A 14,634-nucleotide genomic window follows, 5' to 3' on the forward strand; every position below is an offset into this window, starting at 1 on the left:
AAACGGGAGAGTCGAACGAAAACATCGACATATTTTGAATGTCGCTCGTGCCCTTTTATTTCAAGCAAGTCTACCGATCTCCTTTTGGGGGGAGTGCGTCCTAACCGCCGTATACTTTATCAATCGTACCTCTTCGTCTTTACATAAAGGTAAAACCCTTTACGAACTTCTCTTTCAAAAACCACCACCCATATGTCATTTTCCCACATTCGGTTGTCTCTGTTACGCACGAAACATCAACCGAACAAATAACAAATTTGCCGCTCGAAGTAAGAAATGTGTTTTCATCGGATATCCTTTTGGAAAAAAGGGTTGGCGAGTATACGACCTAGACACGGGCACATACTTTTCCTCTCGTGATGTTGTCTTCGTTGAAAATGAGTTCCCATATCAAAATCTCCACATCACCGACCCGTCCTCCGACTCTCACTCCTTTCTCGATGACACCACAGCCCACGTTGAACCACTACTCCTTTTACCATCCTCTCAAAACATCAACCATACCCCTCCCGATCAAACAACACCTACCCACGATCAACCACAACCCGACACCACGACCCCTTCCTCCACCTCTCACGACATTCCACCCACCGAACCCGCCATCCCTACGCCCGAAACAACCCAACACAATGACCAAACCCACACCCAAGCCAACGACCCAACCGTAAACATCCCTGAACCAACGACTATGGGCAAAGGACAGCGCGCCAAATTCCTGAACTCTCGCTTATCCGGCTTTGTCCAACCTCCACGACGACCATCGACTCATGCCATCCATACACCAGCATAATCTTCAGGTACGAAATACCCGATTTCCCATTTTATTAGCTATGAAAATTTTCATCTACTCACAAATGTTTTTTAGCGGTCGTGACTAACAATCACGAGCCTAGCACTTTCTGTGAAGCTATGCAGGTAAAGGAATGGCGCGATGCTATGCAACATGAAATCGATGCCCTCGAACGAAATAATACTTGGACTCTCGAAGACCTTCCTCCGAACAAGAAACCCATCGGGTCCAAATGGGTTTACAAAATAAAGTACAACGCTGACGGGTCCATTGAACGCTATAAAGCCCGCCTCGTGGTACTCGTAAATCGACAGGTGGAAGGCATCGACTACAACGAAACTTTTGCCCCAACCGTCAAAATGGTCCCGGTCCGTACACTACTCGCCATAGCCGCTGCAAAGGGTTGGGACTTACACCAAATGGACGTCCACAACGCCTTCCTACATGGTGATCTCAATGAAGAAGTATACATGAAACCACCACCCGGGTACTCGTCGGATTCGAATGGTAAAGTATGCCGCTTACAAAAATCCCTTTTTGGTCTCCGACAAGCCCCGCGATGTTGGTACGCTAAACTTGCCTCTGCACTTAAAACTTATGGGTTTCAACAGTGTCCTTATGATCACTCTTTATTCTCTATTACGAAGCCCGACACCGAACTACACGTATTGGTCTATGTCGATGATCTCGTCATTTGTGGGAATAACTCATCCACTATCTCGCATTTCAAAAAATACTTGAGTGAGTGCTTCCACATGAAAGACTTGGGTCAACTTAAATACTTCTTGGGCCTCGAAATAGCACAAAATAAAACCGGCCTATTTATATCTCAAAGAAACTATGCTCTCGATATACTCGAAGAAACCGGACTGCTTGGCTCGAAACCCGCGGCAATACCGATGGACCCTAATCATCAACTCAGTCTCTCGACCTCGCCATTGATCAAGGACCCTCAAGCTTATCGACGATTGGTAGGACGACTGGTTTACCTCACAATTACCCGTCCCGAATTGCTTTACTCCGTCCATATCCTCGCTCAATTCATGCACGCACCACGCCTTGATCATTGGCAAGCAGCATTACAAGTCGTTCGGTACATTAAAACTCGGCCCGGACAAGGCTTATTATTTCGACGCGACACTAATCTCTTATTACATGCCTACTATGATGCCGATTACGGGAGTTGTCCATTAAGTCGTCGTTCGTTGTCCGCCTACATCGTGTTTCTAGGAGGCTCTCCAATCTCCCGGAAAACTAAGAAACAATCCACTGTTTCAAAGTCATCCGCCGAAGCCGAATACCGTGCCATTGCTTACTCGGTCTGTGAACTTAAATGGCTCAAAGGCCTTCTCACTTTTCTCGCCATCAAGCATGACACACCCATTGATCTCTTTTGCGATAACCAGTCCGCTTTGCACATTGCTCGAAATCCCGTCTTCCATGAAAGGACCAAACACATTGAGATCGATTGCCACTTCGTCCGCGATGAGATAATCAAAGGCACGCTACGTCCAGGCTATGTTCACACGAAGGTCCAATTGGCCGACATATTCACCAAGGCACTTGGACGAATACCATTTGATACGTTACTCTCCAAGTTAGGCGTCTCGTCCCTCCACGCGCCAACTTGAGGGGGGGGGGGGGGTATTACACCGTGCCTCAAGCAACGGCTACCCGAGCCTCCAAACGGCTAGCCAAACCTCCCACAAGGCAATGAATAATATGATTGCCTTATATGTTGTAAATATGATTTGTTTCCGTATATATGTAACGGGTATAAATAGGCTATAACATATGTAAATCACACAAGTTTCGGAATAATACAATACATCGATATTATTATCTATCGTTTCTAACAGGTTTTATGTAATACTCCCTCCATTCAACTCCACTTTACAACTTTCTATTTTGCGCACTATTCACAAGCGGACATTCAACTTCAATTTTCTCTTGATACATAAGTGAAAATATATTCATGTGGGATCTTATTTGATTCGTCTTTAAGAGTACATTAAAAATATTTAACTTTTATAATTTTTGCAAATACGCGGCTAATGATATTTATCGTGTAAAAGCTGCGTTGGCAAACGTGATAAAAGAAAGTTGTAAAGTGGACTTGAATGGAGGGAGTATGGAATTAACGAAATAGAGCCGGGCTGGAAGGGTCTGTTACTGGATCAGAATGGATATTACAGGAGGTTCAGAAAGTAATGAAAATGGGGATGTTGCTGCACATGATAACATTCTATTATTCCCACAGGATATTCGCAATGGGTTAAGATAAGTAAATGGATTATATATCTGATGTAGTATATTATATGGTATAGTTTTTAAGTAATTAAGATAAAGTTTTTGAGTTTTATTATAAAGTTTTTGAGTTCATTTACTTAAACATTAATCTCAAAAATTACATTATAACTAAAAAAATAACATATTAACTTAGAAAAATTTGATTTTTGATGTCATAAAACTAAAATGTACTCCGTAATTTATAAACTCTATAGAACTAAAAAAAATACACAAAAACTCAAAAACTCATTAAGTATGAGGTAGCCGATGTACAATCTTTTTTCTCGTCAAGACCATAGTACTAGCATTGTCATTATTTGTCTTGCTCAAATGTTCAGAGAAAGTATGAACAATTTCTATAAAATTATTTGTGATTGTTCTTAATAAGAAACGCAATGTGGGTGGAGATCATTATATTTAATTCTCATGTCAAGTTAATTTTGATTTTATTTAATAACTATAAACTCATTCCACTCTCTTTACCTTAATAATCTTGTATAAAACAATGTAAATCAGGATAAGAAAGTAACTTTTTACCATAAATTGGTAATTTTTAAAGTGATCACGCCGCTATACATAATTTGTGGTGCTACAAACATACTACAAGAAGACTTGACAAAACTAAATGACCGAATGACCCGAATCCGACAGATTCCGACCTGAATATTTTTTTTTTTTTTTTTTTTTGGTGACGAGGGGTTGAATCCCCCCGAGCACATACAATACTCTACAAACCACGTGTGCCATGATAATGCGATGAGTCTTACAAATAAGTTGATAACAACCCACTCAAAAAAGTTGATAACAACCACCTGAATACTCCCTCTATTCCTCTTTATATGTCGTTTAAGAGAGTAAATTTTTTTACCCTATATTTGACGTTTTGCTTCTTTCCATGCGTTTTGCTTCTTATTGAATTTTTTTCCTATCAGCTGCATTTAATGCTCTGACGCTTAATATGATTTTCATTGGCTGATGAAGATAAAGAAAATAGTAAGTACACCTTGGGATTTGTACGATAAGTAAAATATGCTAATGGTTTCTAGCTTTTTCTTATTTCCAAGAGGTTGGTATTATGGCAAATTAATTACTCCAATTTCTTTAGTTTTCCTGTAACTTTTCTTAATTTGTGTGAATATTCCTAAAACGACATATAAAAAAAATTGGAGGGAGTATTTATTAACACATACTGGTCTTATATCCCAAATAAGTTGATAACAACCCAGTCAAAAATAATTCCAACCCGATCCGAGTTCTTACCAACTCAAACAACCCAAATCTGAATTAACTTGAGACTTAAGTCCAACTCAATTGATCTATTTGCCACATGTAAGTGCTAGTCCATACATGAGGAATAAATACATAATATCATTATTAATATTCTATCATTGTATCATCTGACAACTCTTAGGGCATAAGAAATGAGCAGTAATAATAATAATAAATTAAAGTTAGGAATCAATCAATCAATGATTCTTGAGCATATATCATCATCCTATCTAATCTATATTCATCTATCATCACACACGCATCATTCTTGATTCTTAATTGAGGGAGACAAACCACAATGCATGTCCTTCCTTTTTAAGAATAATAATGACTTGCGTCCTTGCGTTTGCTTACCATTCTTATTTTTTCATCTTATTTTTACTGTCTACAACTTTCTGTTAAATGGACCCTGCTTCGGGGCTTCATATATATCTGCGCCCTACAAGACACGTGTCACTCCAACTCGAAATAGAAGATAAAGAGGATGTGTATTTCCCTCTTTGTGAAATAATCATGAGTCAAAAGCTTACACTTGAGACCAGACTCATCGCATTATCATGTCCCCATTCTTCCATTATTGTTTTTTTTACCCAAAAATTAGAGATAAAAAAGGGAACTTGATCACCTGACAGCATTTACATGTCCCCATTATTTGTTTTTGTTGTAGATTTAAATTACGGAATTTTGTTTACGTTTACGTGAGTATTTAAGTCTTCATTTTTATTCGATTCAGGTCTACATCTTAAATCTATTGAGCTAAGTATGTTAGGAAAAATGTGAAATTAAGTTGAGCCATTGTCGCGTTTTTGGTCTGACAATTATAAGATATGATGTTAAGCAAATGTGTTTTATTCATAAAATTTACCCTGTCCGACAACTCCAAGCCTATTGGAGTTGCTAATTGATGGGTATATGAATCAAATGTCCAACCCTTTATGTAATTTACTAATTCTCTTTCTTGTTTTGTGACTAATGCTTTTTTGCATTTTAAATAGGAGCAGCCTTTAAATTACGATAATCAAAGTATTTTATATCTCAAATTTAATCTTAGGTCTTGCGTTTTTCGGCTGAAAAGAGCTGAACTGAACTTAATGGATCTGAACTGAATTGAAGTAATAGTTAAATTTGTGAAGAGATGGGTTGAGCTAAAATAACTTAAAATTAAGTTCTAAAAATCGAGTTTAATCATATAATCAAGTTTGATTTAGCTCAACTATTTTACTATAAATATTATTAACTTGCTACCGTTTATCAATTAAACTCGATTTAGTCCGGTTAACATAACCTGAACCTTGCAAAATTTACAAGATGAAAACCTTACAAGAAGTAGTTACATCCCACACAGCAAACTTTTAGACCATCCCCAAACAATGGTCATGCTAATTAGGTCACCATTTATACTTTACTCTTAATTATTTTTCATGTCTCCAAAATTTTCCACTTTTTCAATCATTTATCATTTATTCTCCCTAAATAAACTCTCTCTCATCCTATTACTTTTGCTCCTACCCAATAAAAATAGAACACCTCATTTTCACTAGGTCATGAAGGAGGTCATGAAGAAGGTCAATTTGGTTGGTAAAGGTCACAAATTGACCTTTTAACCAGTCATCCTAATTTTGTGTTAAGTGGTAATTAGTAGTGACCAAGCAACCATTGGACCACGACAAACTTGGGGATTTTAATAGGTGTCCATTCCACTAGGAAGTAAATAAGTAACTACACTTTATTTATTCTTCCCACTTCCCACTTCCCACGCACAAAGAAAAAGGTTGAGATAATAAAGAAACCAAATGAAAACAAAACAAAAAACACCCAATTGAAATAAAAATTGGTTTGATTGCTTACAAACAAAAGATGAAAGATTAGTGTTTCTACTTTATTATAAATACCCACTTGTGTGCTCATCTTTGCTTTGCTTTGCTTTGTTTTGTTTTCTTTAATCAATCCAAGTCATCCCATAGTATTGATTGCCCACTCTATTTTTCTTACAACTTCCACATTATTATTTCTCAACTCATTGTCACTTCATGTGTACATACTTGTCATTAAGGTTTCTACTATATTTTATTTTCCTTCATCTTCAAGTTACCTATTTTATGTCTTGTTTAAATGCTTCTTGTATGGTATTATTGTTATTATGTCGATGCAATAGCTTATGATCAATATTTGTACTCGCTCTGACTCAACAGATAGTTTACATTGGATTAAAATAGTCCAGTAAACAATTTGTTGAGTCGGAGGGAGTACATTTTGCAATGATTATAAATGAAAACATGACATAGTTTGGTAGTATTATTCTTTGATCATTTTACATATCTTCAATTGGGTGTACCTTCAAATTTTTGATTGAATCTAGTAGCTTGTAGTTTCTTAATTGGGTATTACCTTAGAATTTTGATTGAATTTAGTAGCTTGTAGTTTCTTAATTTGGGTATACCTTAAAATTTTGACTGAATCTAGTAATGTGTAAGAAGTGGAAGGTAAGTGGATCCTAACATGGGATATATGAGATTCGAACCCACAACCTGAAGTCGGATGTTACTGTAAGTATGTAAGCATTGGCCTCAATGATCAAAACTTGAGCAAGATGGGGTGTTAATTCATGAACTTACTATATGTGTAGTGGGAGATGTTATAGGATCCTTCTACATGGGTTGATGAGATTCGAACCCGTGATCCTTAAGTGATGCAATATATTTCCTCAATAATTTAATCATTATGTTTTATACCCGTTTTAAATAAGGATTTGTGAAGGTTAAAGTACTTGTTTGACTGGTGTATATATTAATCTGTAGGTAATTTATGTATTGGTTTATCGCGAATTTCTGAAGCAATTTCCGTCCTAAGACGGTAAGGACTTACTTATTGTTTGTTTATGGGAGTCTTATTTGTTTACTTTCTTATTGGATTCGTGTGAAATTGTTCTCTTCTCTAATTTCTGCAGCTGAGTGTTCGGATTGTTTTAATTGTTCCGTACACCATGAGCTCAACCACAGTCCAAGTAACCAATTCCGCAACTCTGGGAATTTATGAAACCCCGAGAGCAATGAGTGTTTGGCGAGATGCCTCCAAAGGTATAATGCATTCCAGTCCAGATGAATCATCAAGCATGCAGGCGGAAGCCAGACAAGAGAACGCGGTTAGTGGTGGTAATCTGTTTTAATTGACTTGAACAATCTTATTTGCAGTGATATACTGAAGTCTTTTATGTTGTCTCTTTGTAGTTTGATTACGAATATGGTTCTCATGACGCGATGGAACATCCCATAACTCCTGAAGATGCAATACGGCTGTCTGAAAAGGTAATGCAACAAAACCTTCCAGTCAAGCAATGATTTCCCCCCAACTATGTTTAGTAAACAGAACCCGAACCAAAGCTGGAATTTTTTCCCAAGACCATCTTTTATTAGATAATGTAGCATTTAAAAAGATATAATCTGATCACGCATCTTCAATACAATAACAATCTAATAATATGTTCAGGTGAAAAGGCGTTTAGCACAAAATCGAGAAGCTGCAAGGAAAAGTCGTATGAGGAAGAAGGTAACAATAATGCCTTAGATGAAAGACAGAAATAAAGTATGTTAAACGTAAGTATTCCATCTAATTTTCAGTCATTCATGCAGGCGTATGTTCAGCAATTAGAAAGCAGCCGTATGAAGTTGTCCCAATTAGAGTTGGAGCTTCAACAGACTAAACAGCAGGTAGGGTACTCCTGTCTTTATCGTCCCTCACACTGACTGACCACACTTGTTGAGTTGTTTCACCTTTAATTCTATGCAATTGCTTAATACGGGTTATCTCAGGTTTTATATGCTGGAGCTTCGATGCATCCTAATCTAGGATTTTCTGGAAATGGAAGTATGAACACAGGTCTGAAAGCATTCATGATTTCATTCTGTCTGAGCCTACATAATGTTCTTCTACGAACTGCTATGTTAGTACTAGGTGTGATAATTCTGCTTTCTGATAATTCACTTTTTGTTGGCTTACAGGATTAGCCAAATTCGAAATGGAGTACGGTCACTGGGTTGGAGAGCAAAATCAGCACAATTCTGAGCTTAGAGAAGCTCTACAAGCTAATGCTTCTGACATTGAGCTCAAAATCCTGGTCGAAGGTGGTTTGCATCATTATTGCAACCTTTTTCGTATTAAAGTAGATGCTGCAAAAAACGATATCTTCTATTTGATATCTGGGATGTGGAGAACATCAGTCGAGCGATTCTTTCACTGGATTGGAGGATTTCGACCCTCTGAACTTCTGAATGTAATGACTTTAGTATTTCCTGTAAAATTGACTTTTGCAGTAATTAGTATATATACATGAGAAACTAAAGCTGTATCTTGTCACAGATTCTCTTGCCACAACTCGAGCCCTTGACGAATCAACAGATGGAGGAGATTGTTAAACTACGATATTCATCTCGGCAAGCTGAGGATGCGTTATCTCGAGGAATGGATAAACTTCAGCAAACAGTGATGCAGTTGATGTTTACTGAGATGGTGAGTATGGGGCTGTATGGTATCCAGATGGCTTCTGCTTTGGAAAAGTTGGAAGCTATAGAAGGCTTTGTGACCCAGGTTATATATGCCAAACTTCAATTCTTGGAATCCATTAATTTTATGTTACTCAAAATTATTCTAAATTTTGTTTTCGCTTGTTTATCGTTGCGTGTTTACCATGGAATTTTATAGGCAGACAATCTACGCGAGCAAACCCTACAACTAATGTACCGGATCCTCACTCCCCGACAAGCAGCCCGAGGATTACTGGCATTAGGGGAGTACTTTCGTCGACTCCGTGCACTGAGTTCACTTTGGAATTCTCGTCCCCGTGATCCATGCTAATATGGGAAGGGCGTAATTGACTTTCGTTGTCCCTGTGCATGGATGCATTTTTCAGTAAATTTGTAACTATAGTAGACCACATTTGAGTTTCTTCTTTTGCCTCCTTTTACCCCATAGGCAGGAATCTTTGAAGGCATTGGAGTAATGAATGTCGTACCTCTAGTTGTAGCCTACTCGGATTTTATGTACTCGTAATTAGTAAGAGTAATCATGTAAATATATGTTTGTATGATTTGTACCGCGTGGCTAGAGAGAACCAGTGGACAGTAGATTGGCTCTGGAGGGTTGTACAGTCCTATGATAAGAAAAAAATTTCGATGAGAAACAAGACGGAATATTGCTCTGCAGGGTTGTACAGTCCTATGATAACTTGAATCTTTCCTGCATCAAACTTCACTTTTGCCACCGCTATACAAAAAAACATCGCTTTTGCCCATCTTGTGCAACACTAGCTGCAGAAAAACTAAAGAAAAGCATTAGATATCATTTAAGCCCAATATTTACATGATCCTAGATAACATTGTCTGCTAACTAAGTTACTTTCTAAACACATTGCTACATTAGGTGACCTTTTTACATTGATAACTAACCCTAGAACTACTTCATATCGCAACCAGGACTTCAACTATAGTTCTAGATATGCTTGTCAGTTTAAACTACTGTAAAAGAGGCATTCAGGACTGCGAACTGGAACTCAGATTTTTAATAATCCTAAAATCTCCTTATTTTTAATAGTTAAAGGCTGAAGGAAGAGCGCACTCCTGGTGGTGAGCTTCAATTAACAGAAGAGGAGATGATCGGCATGGCTGTGAATTGAAATTTGATCAGGCTGCGTGGATAGGCCTAGTGAGATACTCTCTCACGACCACCTGCACCAGCAACAGCAACATTTCCACTTCCACCAGTAACAGTAACAGCAACAGCTCTCACTTTGTACATTGTGCTAGTACAAACCTCTATACCATATTTGTTCATTAACATTTCGGCCATATATTTAACTGGCATATTAGGTTGTGCTTTGAGTTCAGACTCTAACTTCTTGAACATCCATCTAGCTGTTGCCATAGGGTTTCTCTTCATGAAAAAACAGTCCTTATGAAACCCATCAATCTTCTTAATTGCCCATGTCTTCTTATCCGGCAACATCGAACAATGAATTTTCCAGGTACATTTTCCACCACTACATTCAGCGGTATACCTTACCCTATCAGACTTTATAACAACTACACTAAACCCTTGTTGGATACAATAATCTGAGAACACTGACATAAATTCATCTTTTGAAATAAACAACAACCATGGCTTAAGTGTAATTTCACCCCACCTTTGAGGTAAATACATTCTACCCTTTTTATATGTCCTATCACTTTCTCCCTTAGCAATGTCAAAACCCTCATCGTAACAGTAGTCATCATTGCTATCATCACTACCAGTTGAATAATTTTCCATATCGTCTGTTGCACTCAAATTTCTCCTTGGCTTCATATCACTAGTCCCACTTGCATACATGCCCTTACGTTTAGCAGATGCCTTAGGTACATACACTCCCTTCTTTATAGCAGTGGTCTTAGGCATTTTCTTTTGTGATTGAATTGGTTTTTTAGAGAGGTTTGGCATTGTATTACATTCATGGGACGGTTGTGAAGCAAATCTGTCGTCAGTGGGACAATTTTGTGAACATTGGGTTTTATATTTAGGGTGTGAAGGATGGTTTGATGTTGTATCAGGTGGGGGGATCGGGACAGTGTCTGATTGTGTATTAGCAGAAGGCTTTGGGGCAGTCGCTTTTATGTGAGGAGGTTGTGTATCAACACGAGGGTTTGCAGCATGTTCATTTAGGTTGGAAAACCCTTGAGATTCATAAACTCTGACAAAAACGGTTTCATTAGTTTCTAAATCAAAAACAGGAACATCCATTGTCAAAGCCTCCACAAATACAGCTTCCCTTTCGATTCTAGCCCTCTCCTCTTCCTCTCTCTGAATCCTTTCTTTTTCGTCCCTCCGTACCCTTTTTAATTCAAAAACCACTCCAAACTGTTTAATAGGGGTTTTCGTATCTTCAATCCAAACACGAATTGTATCATGGCCAATGAAATGATCAAACATGGTCATTAAATCCCTATCGCTCCTAATATGCATCTTGCGACGACCCTTTTCGTAGTACAAATCATATACATGAGGGATAACAACATTCTGCTTCAACGCTTCATCCCCAATATCACTAATTAGGTCTAACAATTGCACCAAATCAACATCGTGAACAGCATAATCAAAGATATTACCTTTGTAATCAAATTCCAACCATAAACCACCCATCCTATCAATTTTACACAAATAAATAGTTCAATATTGTAAAACCCTAATTTCACACAAATATAATTGATCAAACAACAAAATATCTGACATTGCAAGCAATAATAATGCAAAAAATATAGGATAAAGGTATAATTCAAGTATCATAAACCAGAAAAAATCAAAATCATAAATAATAAAAATATACGGAAACAAGTAAAAGATCTTACCTTTTAAGATGAACTGATGGAAGGGGAGAGATTGAGTACTTGAATGATGAATATGCAAAAAATGGTACGGCAATGAATGCCTTTGTAACTTGTAAGTGAGTGTACTGTAGAAATTAGTAACAAGTAATGCATTGTACGAAATTAGTTAACTTGGTCGCGAGTTGCCACACTTCTCACATTTCACAACCACCCCACAAACTCCCTTTTAAAATACGCTTTTTAAAATTTACTCCTTTTTAAAAAAAAGTTTAAAAATTACATCCAAAATATTACAAAAATTTAAAAATTGCTCCTTAACCTATATTTTTGCATTTTTATGACAAAAATGTCCCTCATTTTTTTATTTCTCATATATTTATCGACCTCCATTACAACTCTATCCACCTTTCTACCACCTAAGGACTCCACGGTAAACCACCACAATCTTCCACCCAAAATCCACCATCATATTCGTTATATGAGAATAGAAACTTAGGGGCATTTTTGTCATAAAAATGTAAAAATAGGGATTTGATAGCAATTTTTAAATTTTTGCATTATTCTGGGTGTAATTTTAAAAAAAAAAAATTAAAAGGGAGTAAATTTTAAAAAGTGTATTTTAAAAGGGAGTTATTGATAATTTACTCTTATTTTAAACAGTTTTGAGACATCACAAGGTTGTTACCGTTAGTCCTTAGGACTTGCCTAAAATGCATGGAATAATTAGGGGGGTAAATTTTAATTGAGTGATAATTATTGGGGAAGTTAATTAATCGGTAATGAGTTTCTTGAAGATAAGTTTGGCATATAAGAGTAACTGAGTAGATGTTTTACTCCCTTAATCATTACCCAGGAGGGAGGGGTGGGTAATGTATTACCCCTTCACGAGGGTAATAGATTCGGGAGGTGAATAATTCCTCTCATACCAAACATGGAAAACGCATCTTACATATCACTCCCCTATTCATTCCCCCCTTTTACCCCCAATCCAAGCAACCCCATAGATGAGAATTTGTGGTCACATAATAAGTTTTGGGAGATTGAATTTTGGAATCAAGTGCAAGGAGTGCCTCAAAGCTTTGAAATTTCAACGAATTGGTCCTGGATTCGGCTTTCTACATGGGAGTGATGCGGTATTCACCTGCTATTAAGGACAACCTTGATAAATAACTGATCCCCACATTAGGTGTCCCTTGCTTGCCAAAAAAAAAAATTCCTAAGCCAATTGAACAACAAAAATATAAGTGTAACGTATGAGTAAACACTACAAGAAAACCTGAAACAGGCGACCGAAATTTGGGGGGAGTGGAGCCGGTGTTGGCTTCCAAGTAAGATGATTTTAGCATGTAAGCTTGTAAAACTTGAACTTTAGACTTGAACATTAGAATAGCTTAGCTTGTAAAACTTTCATTTTCAATATATGAAATGAAGTTTGAGAAAATGGGAGGTGTTGGGTTGAAATGTATGGTATTGTGTGTGTTGAAATTTGGGATGTATGGTGTTGTGGAACATCGGTTTGTATGCAGGTTGTAAATATTTGACTAGCAATGAAAACGAAAAAAACCACCAAAACATACAGTGGCTTTGGCGACTGAATTGAGATTTGGCGACTGAAATTCAGTCGCCAATTTGGCGACTGATTTATGGTAGTCGCCATTTTGGCGATCAATTTTGATCGCCAAACCCCAATTCGATCGCTAAATTTCTCACTAAATCGGCTCGTCACCCAAATTTGGCGACTGAATTGGCATTTGGCGACTGCTATTCAGTCGCCAATTTGGCGACTACCTTGAATCGGTCGCCAATTTGGCGACTACCCTATCAGTCGCCATTTTAGTCATTTGGCGACCGACTTTAGTCGCCAAAGCTAGAAAAGGCGACTAAGGTCCGCATGATCGACGCGTTTGGCGGATCGATTTGATCGCCAAATTGATTTTGGCGACTGATTTCAGTCACCAAAATCAGTCGCCTGTTTTAATTCTTTTTGTAGTGAAAGTCCACAATAAGGACCTAAAGTATCTAAGAATGTAGCTATAAGAGCAAGTCCAATGGTAAGCTAGTACCTACTAGCTTACCTTTGTCATATGAAACTTTAAGCTACAAAATTTTTGAACTAAGAATGCATTCCAATGGTTTGGCTTAATTTTTCACTAGCCAAATTTGACCCACATTTTAAGATACTAACTTTTTATTGGTTGTTTTCTTGTGGTAGGTCCATTTAAGCAATTTCAAGCAACTAGCTTAATGAAGCTAGTAGCTTAAACAAAGCTAATCTATAAGAACATTTCCAATGACTTGACTACTAGCTTGCAATTTTAAAAAATTGTAAGCAAGTCCATAATCTAAACCATTGGACTTTCTCTAAAGATCTTACGTTTCATAGTTAAGTAGTAAGGAAGGACCTGGGATGAGACTTGTCGTTAACTTTAACCAAGTTCTCACGTAGATTCTGTTAACTTCTACTTCCTCCATTCAACTTCACTCTACCACTTTCTTTTTTCACGTTTGCCAACGCGTGTTTTACGCGCTAAATATCATTAGCTACGTATTTGCAAAAATTATAAAAGTTAGATATTTTTAATTTACTCGTAAAGACGAATCACACAAAATCCCACATGAATATATTTCCACTTACGTATCGAGAGAAAATCGAAATTGAATACACAATTGTGAATAGTGTACAAAAGTGAAATAGGTAGAATGGAGTTGAATGGTGGAAGTATTGATTTTTGTTCTTTGAATTCAAAAAGTGCATGTAAATTTTAAAATAATTTTTTTGCTCAACTTTATTCTATTTTCACCCATTATTTTTTCTCTTCTTCACTCTCTCATCCAAATATCATCATTCATCACTCTCCCATTTCTACCCATTTGTCTCTTTCTATCTTTTTTGTTTTTGTTTTTATAACCTCTCTTGTTATTAAAGAATTTTAA

At 37.1% G+C, this 14,634-nt stretch overlaps 2 protein-coding genes across 2 annotated transcripts; one reads left to right on the top strand and one right to left on the bottom strand.

The window, feature by feature from the left end:
- The first annotated feature begins 6,200 nt into the window (after window positions 1-6,200).
- LOC141586751 (transcription factor TGA3-like) lies at window positions 6,201-9,542 on the top strand. Its single transcript, XM_074408070.1, has 10 exons — window positions 6,201-6,401; window positions 7,147-7,201; window positions 7,296-7,490; window positions 7,576-7,653; window positions 7,835-7,894; window positions 7,978-8,055; window positions 8,158-8,224; window positions 8,347-8,618; window positions 8,705-8,932; window positions 9,047-9,542. Exons 3-10 carry the CDS (start codon window positions 7,332-7,334, stop codon window positions 9,197-9,199), a joined length of 1,095 nt encoding a protein of 364 aa, XP_074264171.1. The 5' UTR covers window positions 6,201-6,401; window positions 7,147-7,201; window positions 7,296-7,331; the 3' UTR covers window positions 9,200-9,542.
- Window positions 9,543-9,652: 110 nt separating this feature from the next.
- On the bottom strand, window positions 9,653-11,903 carry LOC141586750 (uncharacterized). Its single transcript, XM_074408068.1, has 2 exons — window positions 11,722-11,903; window positions 9,653-11,516 (listed from the first exon to the last, which is right to left on the bottom strand). Exon 2 carries the CDS (start codon window positions 11,513-11,515, stop codon window positions 10,043-10,045), a length of 1,473 nt encoding a protein of 490 aa, XP_074264169.1. The 5' UTR covers window position 11,516; window positions 11,722-11,903; the 3' UTR covers window positions 9,653-10,042.
- Between the last annotated feature and the right edge of the window lie 2,731 nt (window positions 11,904-14,634).

This window comes from Silene latifolia, chromosome 6 (assembly GCF_048544455.1).
Source record: "Silene latifolia isolate original U9 population chromosome 6, ASM4854445v1, whole genome shotgun sequence".
Lineage (NCBI taxonomy): Eukaryota > Viridiplantae > Streptophyta > Magnoliopsida > Caryophyllales > Caryophyllaceae > Silene > Silene latifolia.

Excerpts from the sequence above, each read along its gene's own strand:
- LOC141586750 (XM_074408068.1), bottom strand. The coding sequence starts at position 11,515 with ATGGGTGGTTTATGGTTGGAATTTGATTACAAAGGTAATATCTTTGAT.
- LOC141586751 (XM_074408070.1), top strand. The coding sequence starts at position 7,332 with ATGAGCTCAACCACAGTCCAAGTAACCAATTCCGCAACTCTGGGAATT. Across the intron at positions 8,225-8,346 it reads AAATGGAAGTATGAACACAG|GATTAGCCAAATTCGAAATG; the intron begins GTCTGAAAGCAT and ends GTTGGCTTACAG. Across the intron at positions 8,619-8,704 it reads GACCCTCTGAACTTCTGAAT|ATTCTCTTGCCACAACTCGA; the intron begins GTAATGACTTTA and ends ATCTTGTCACAG.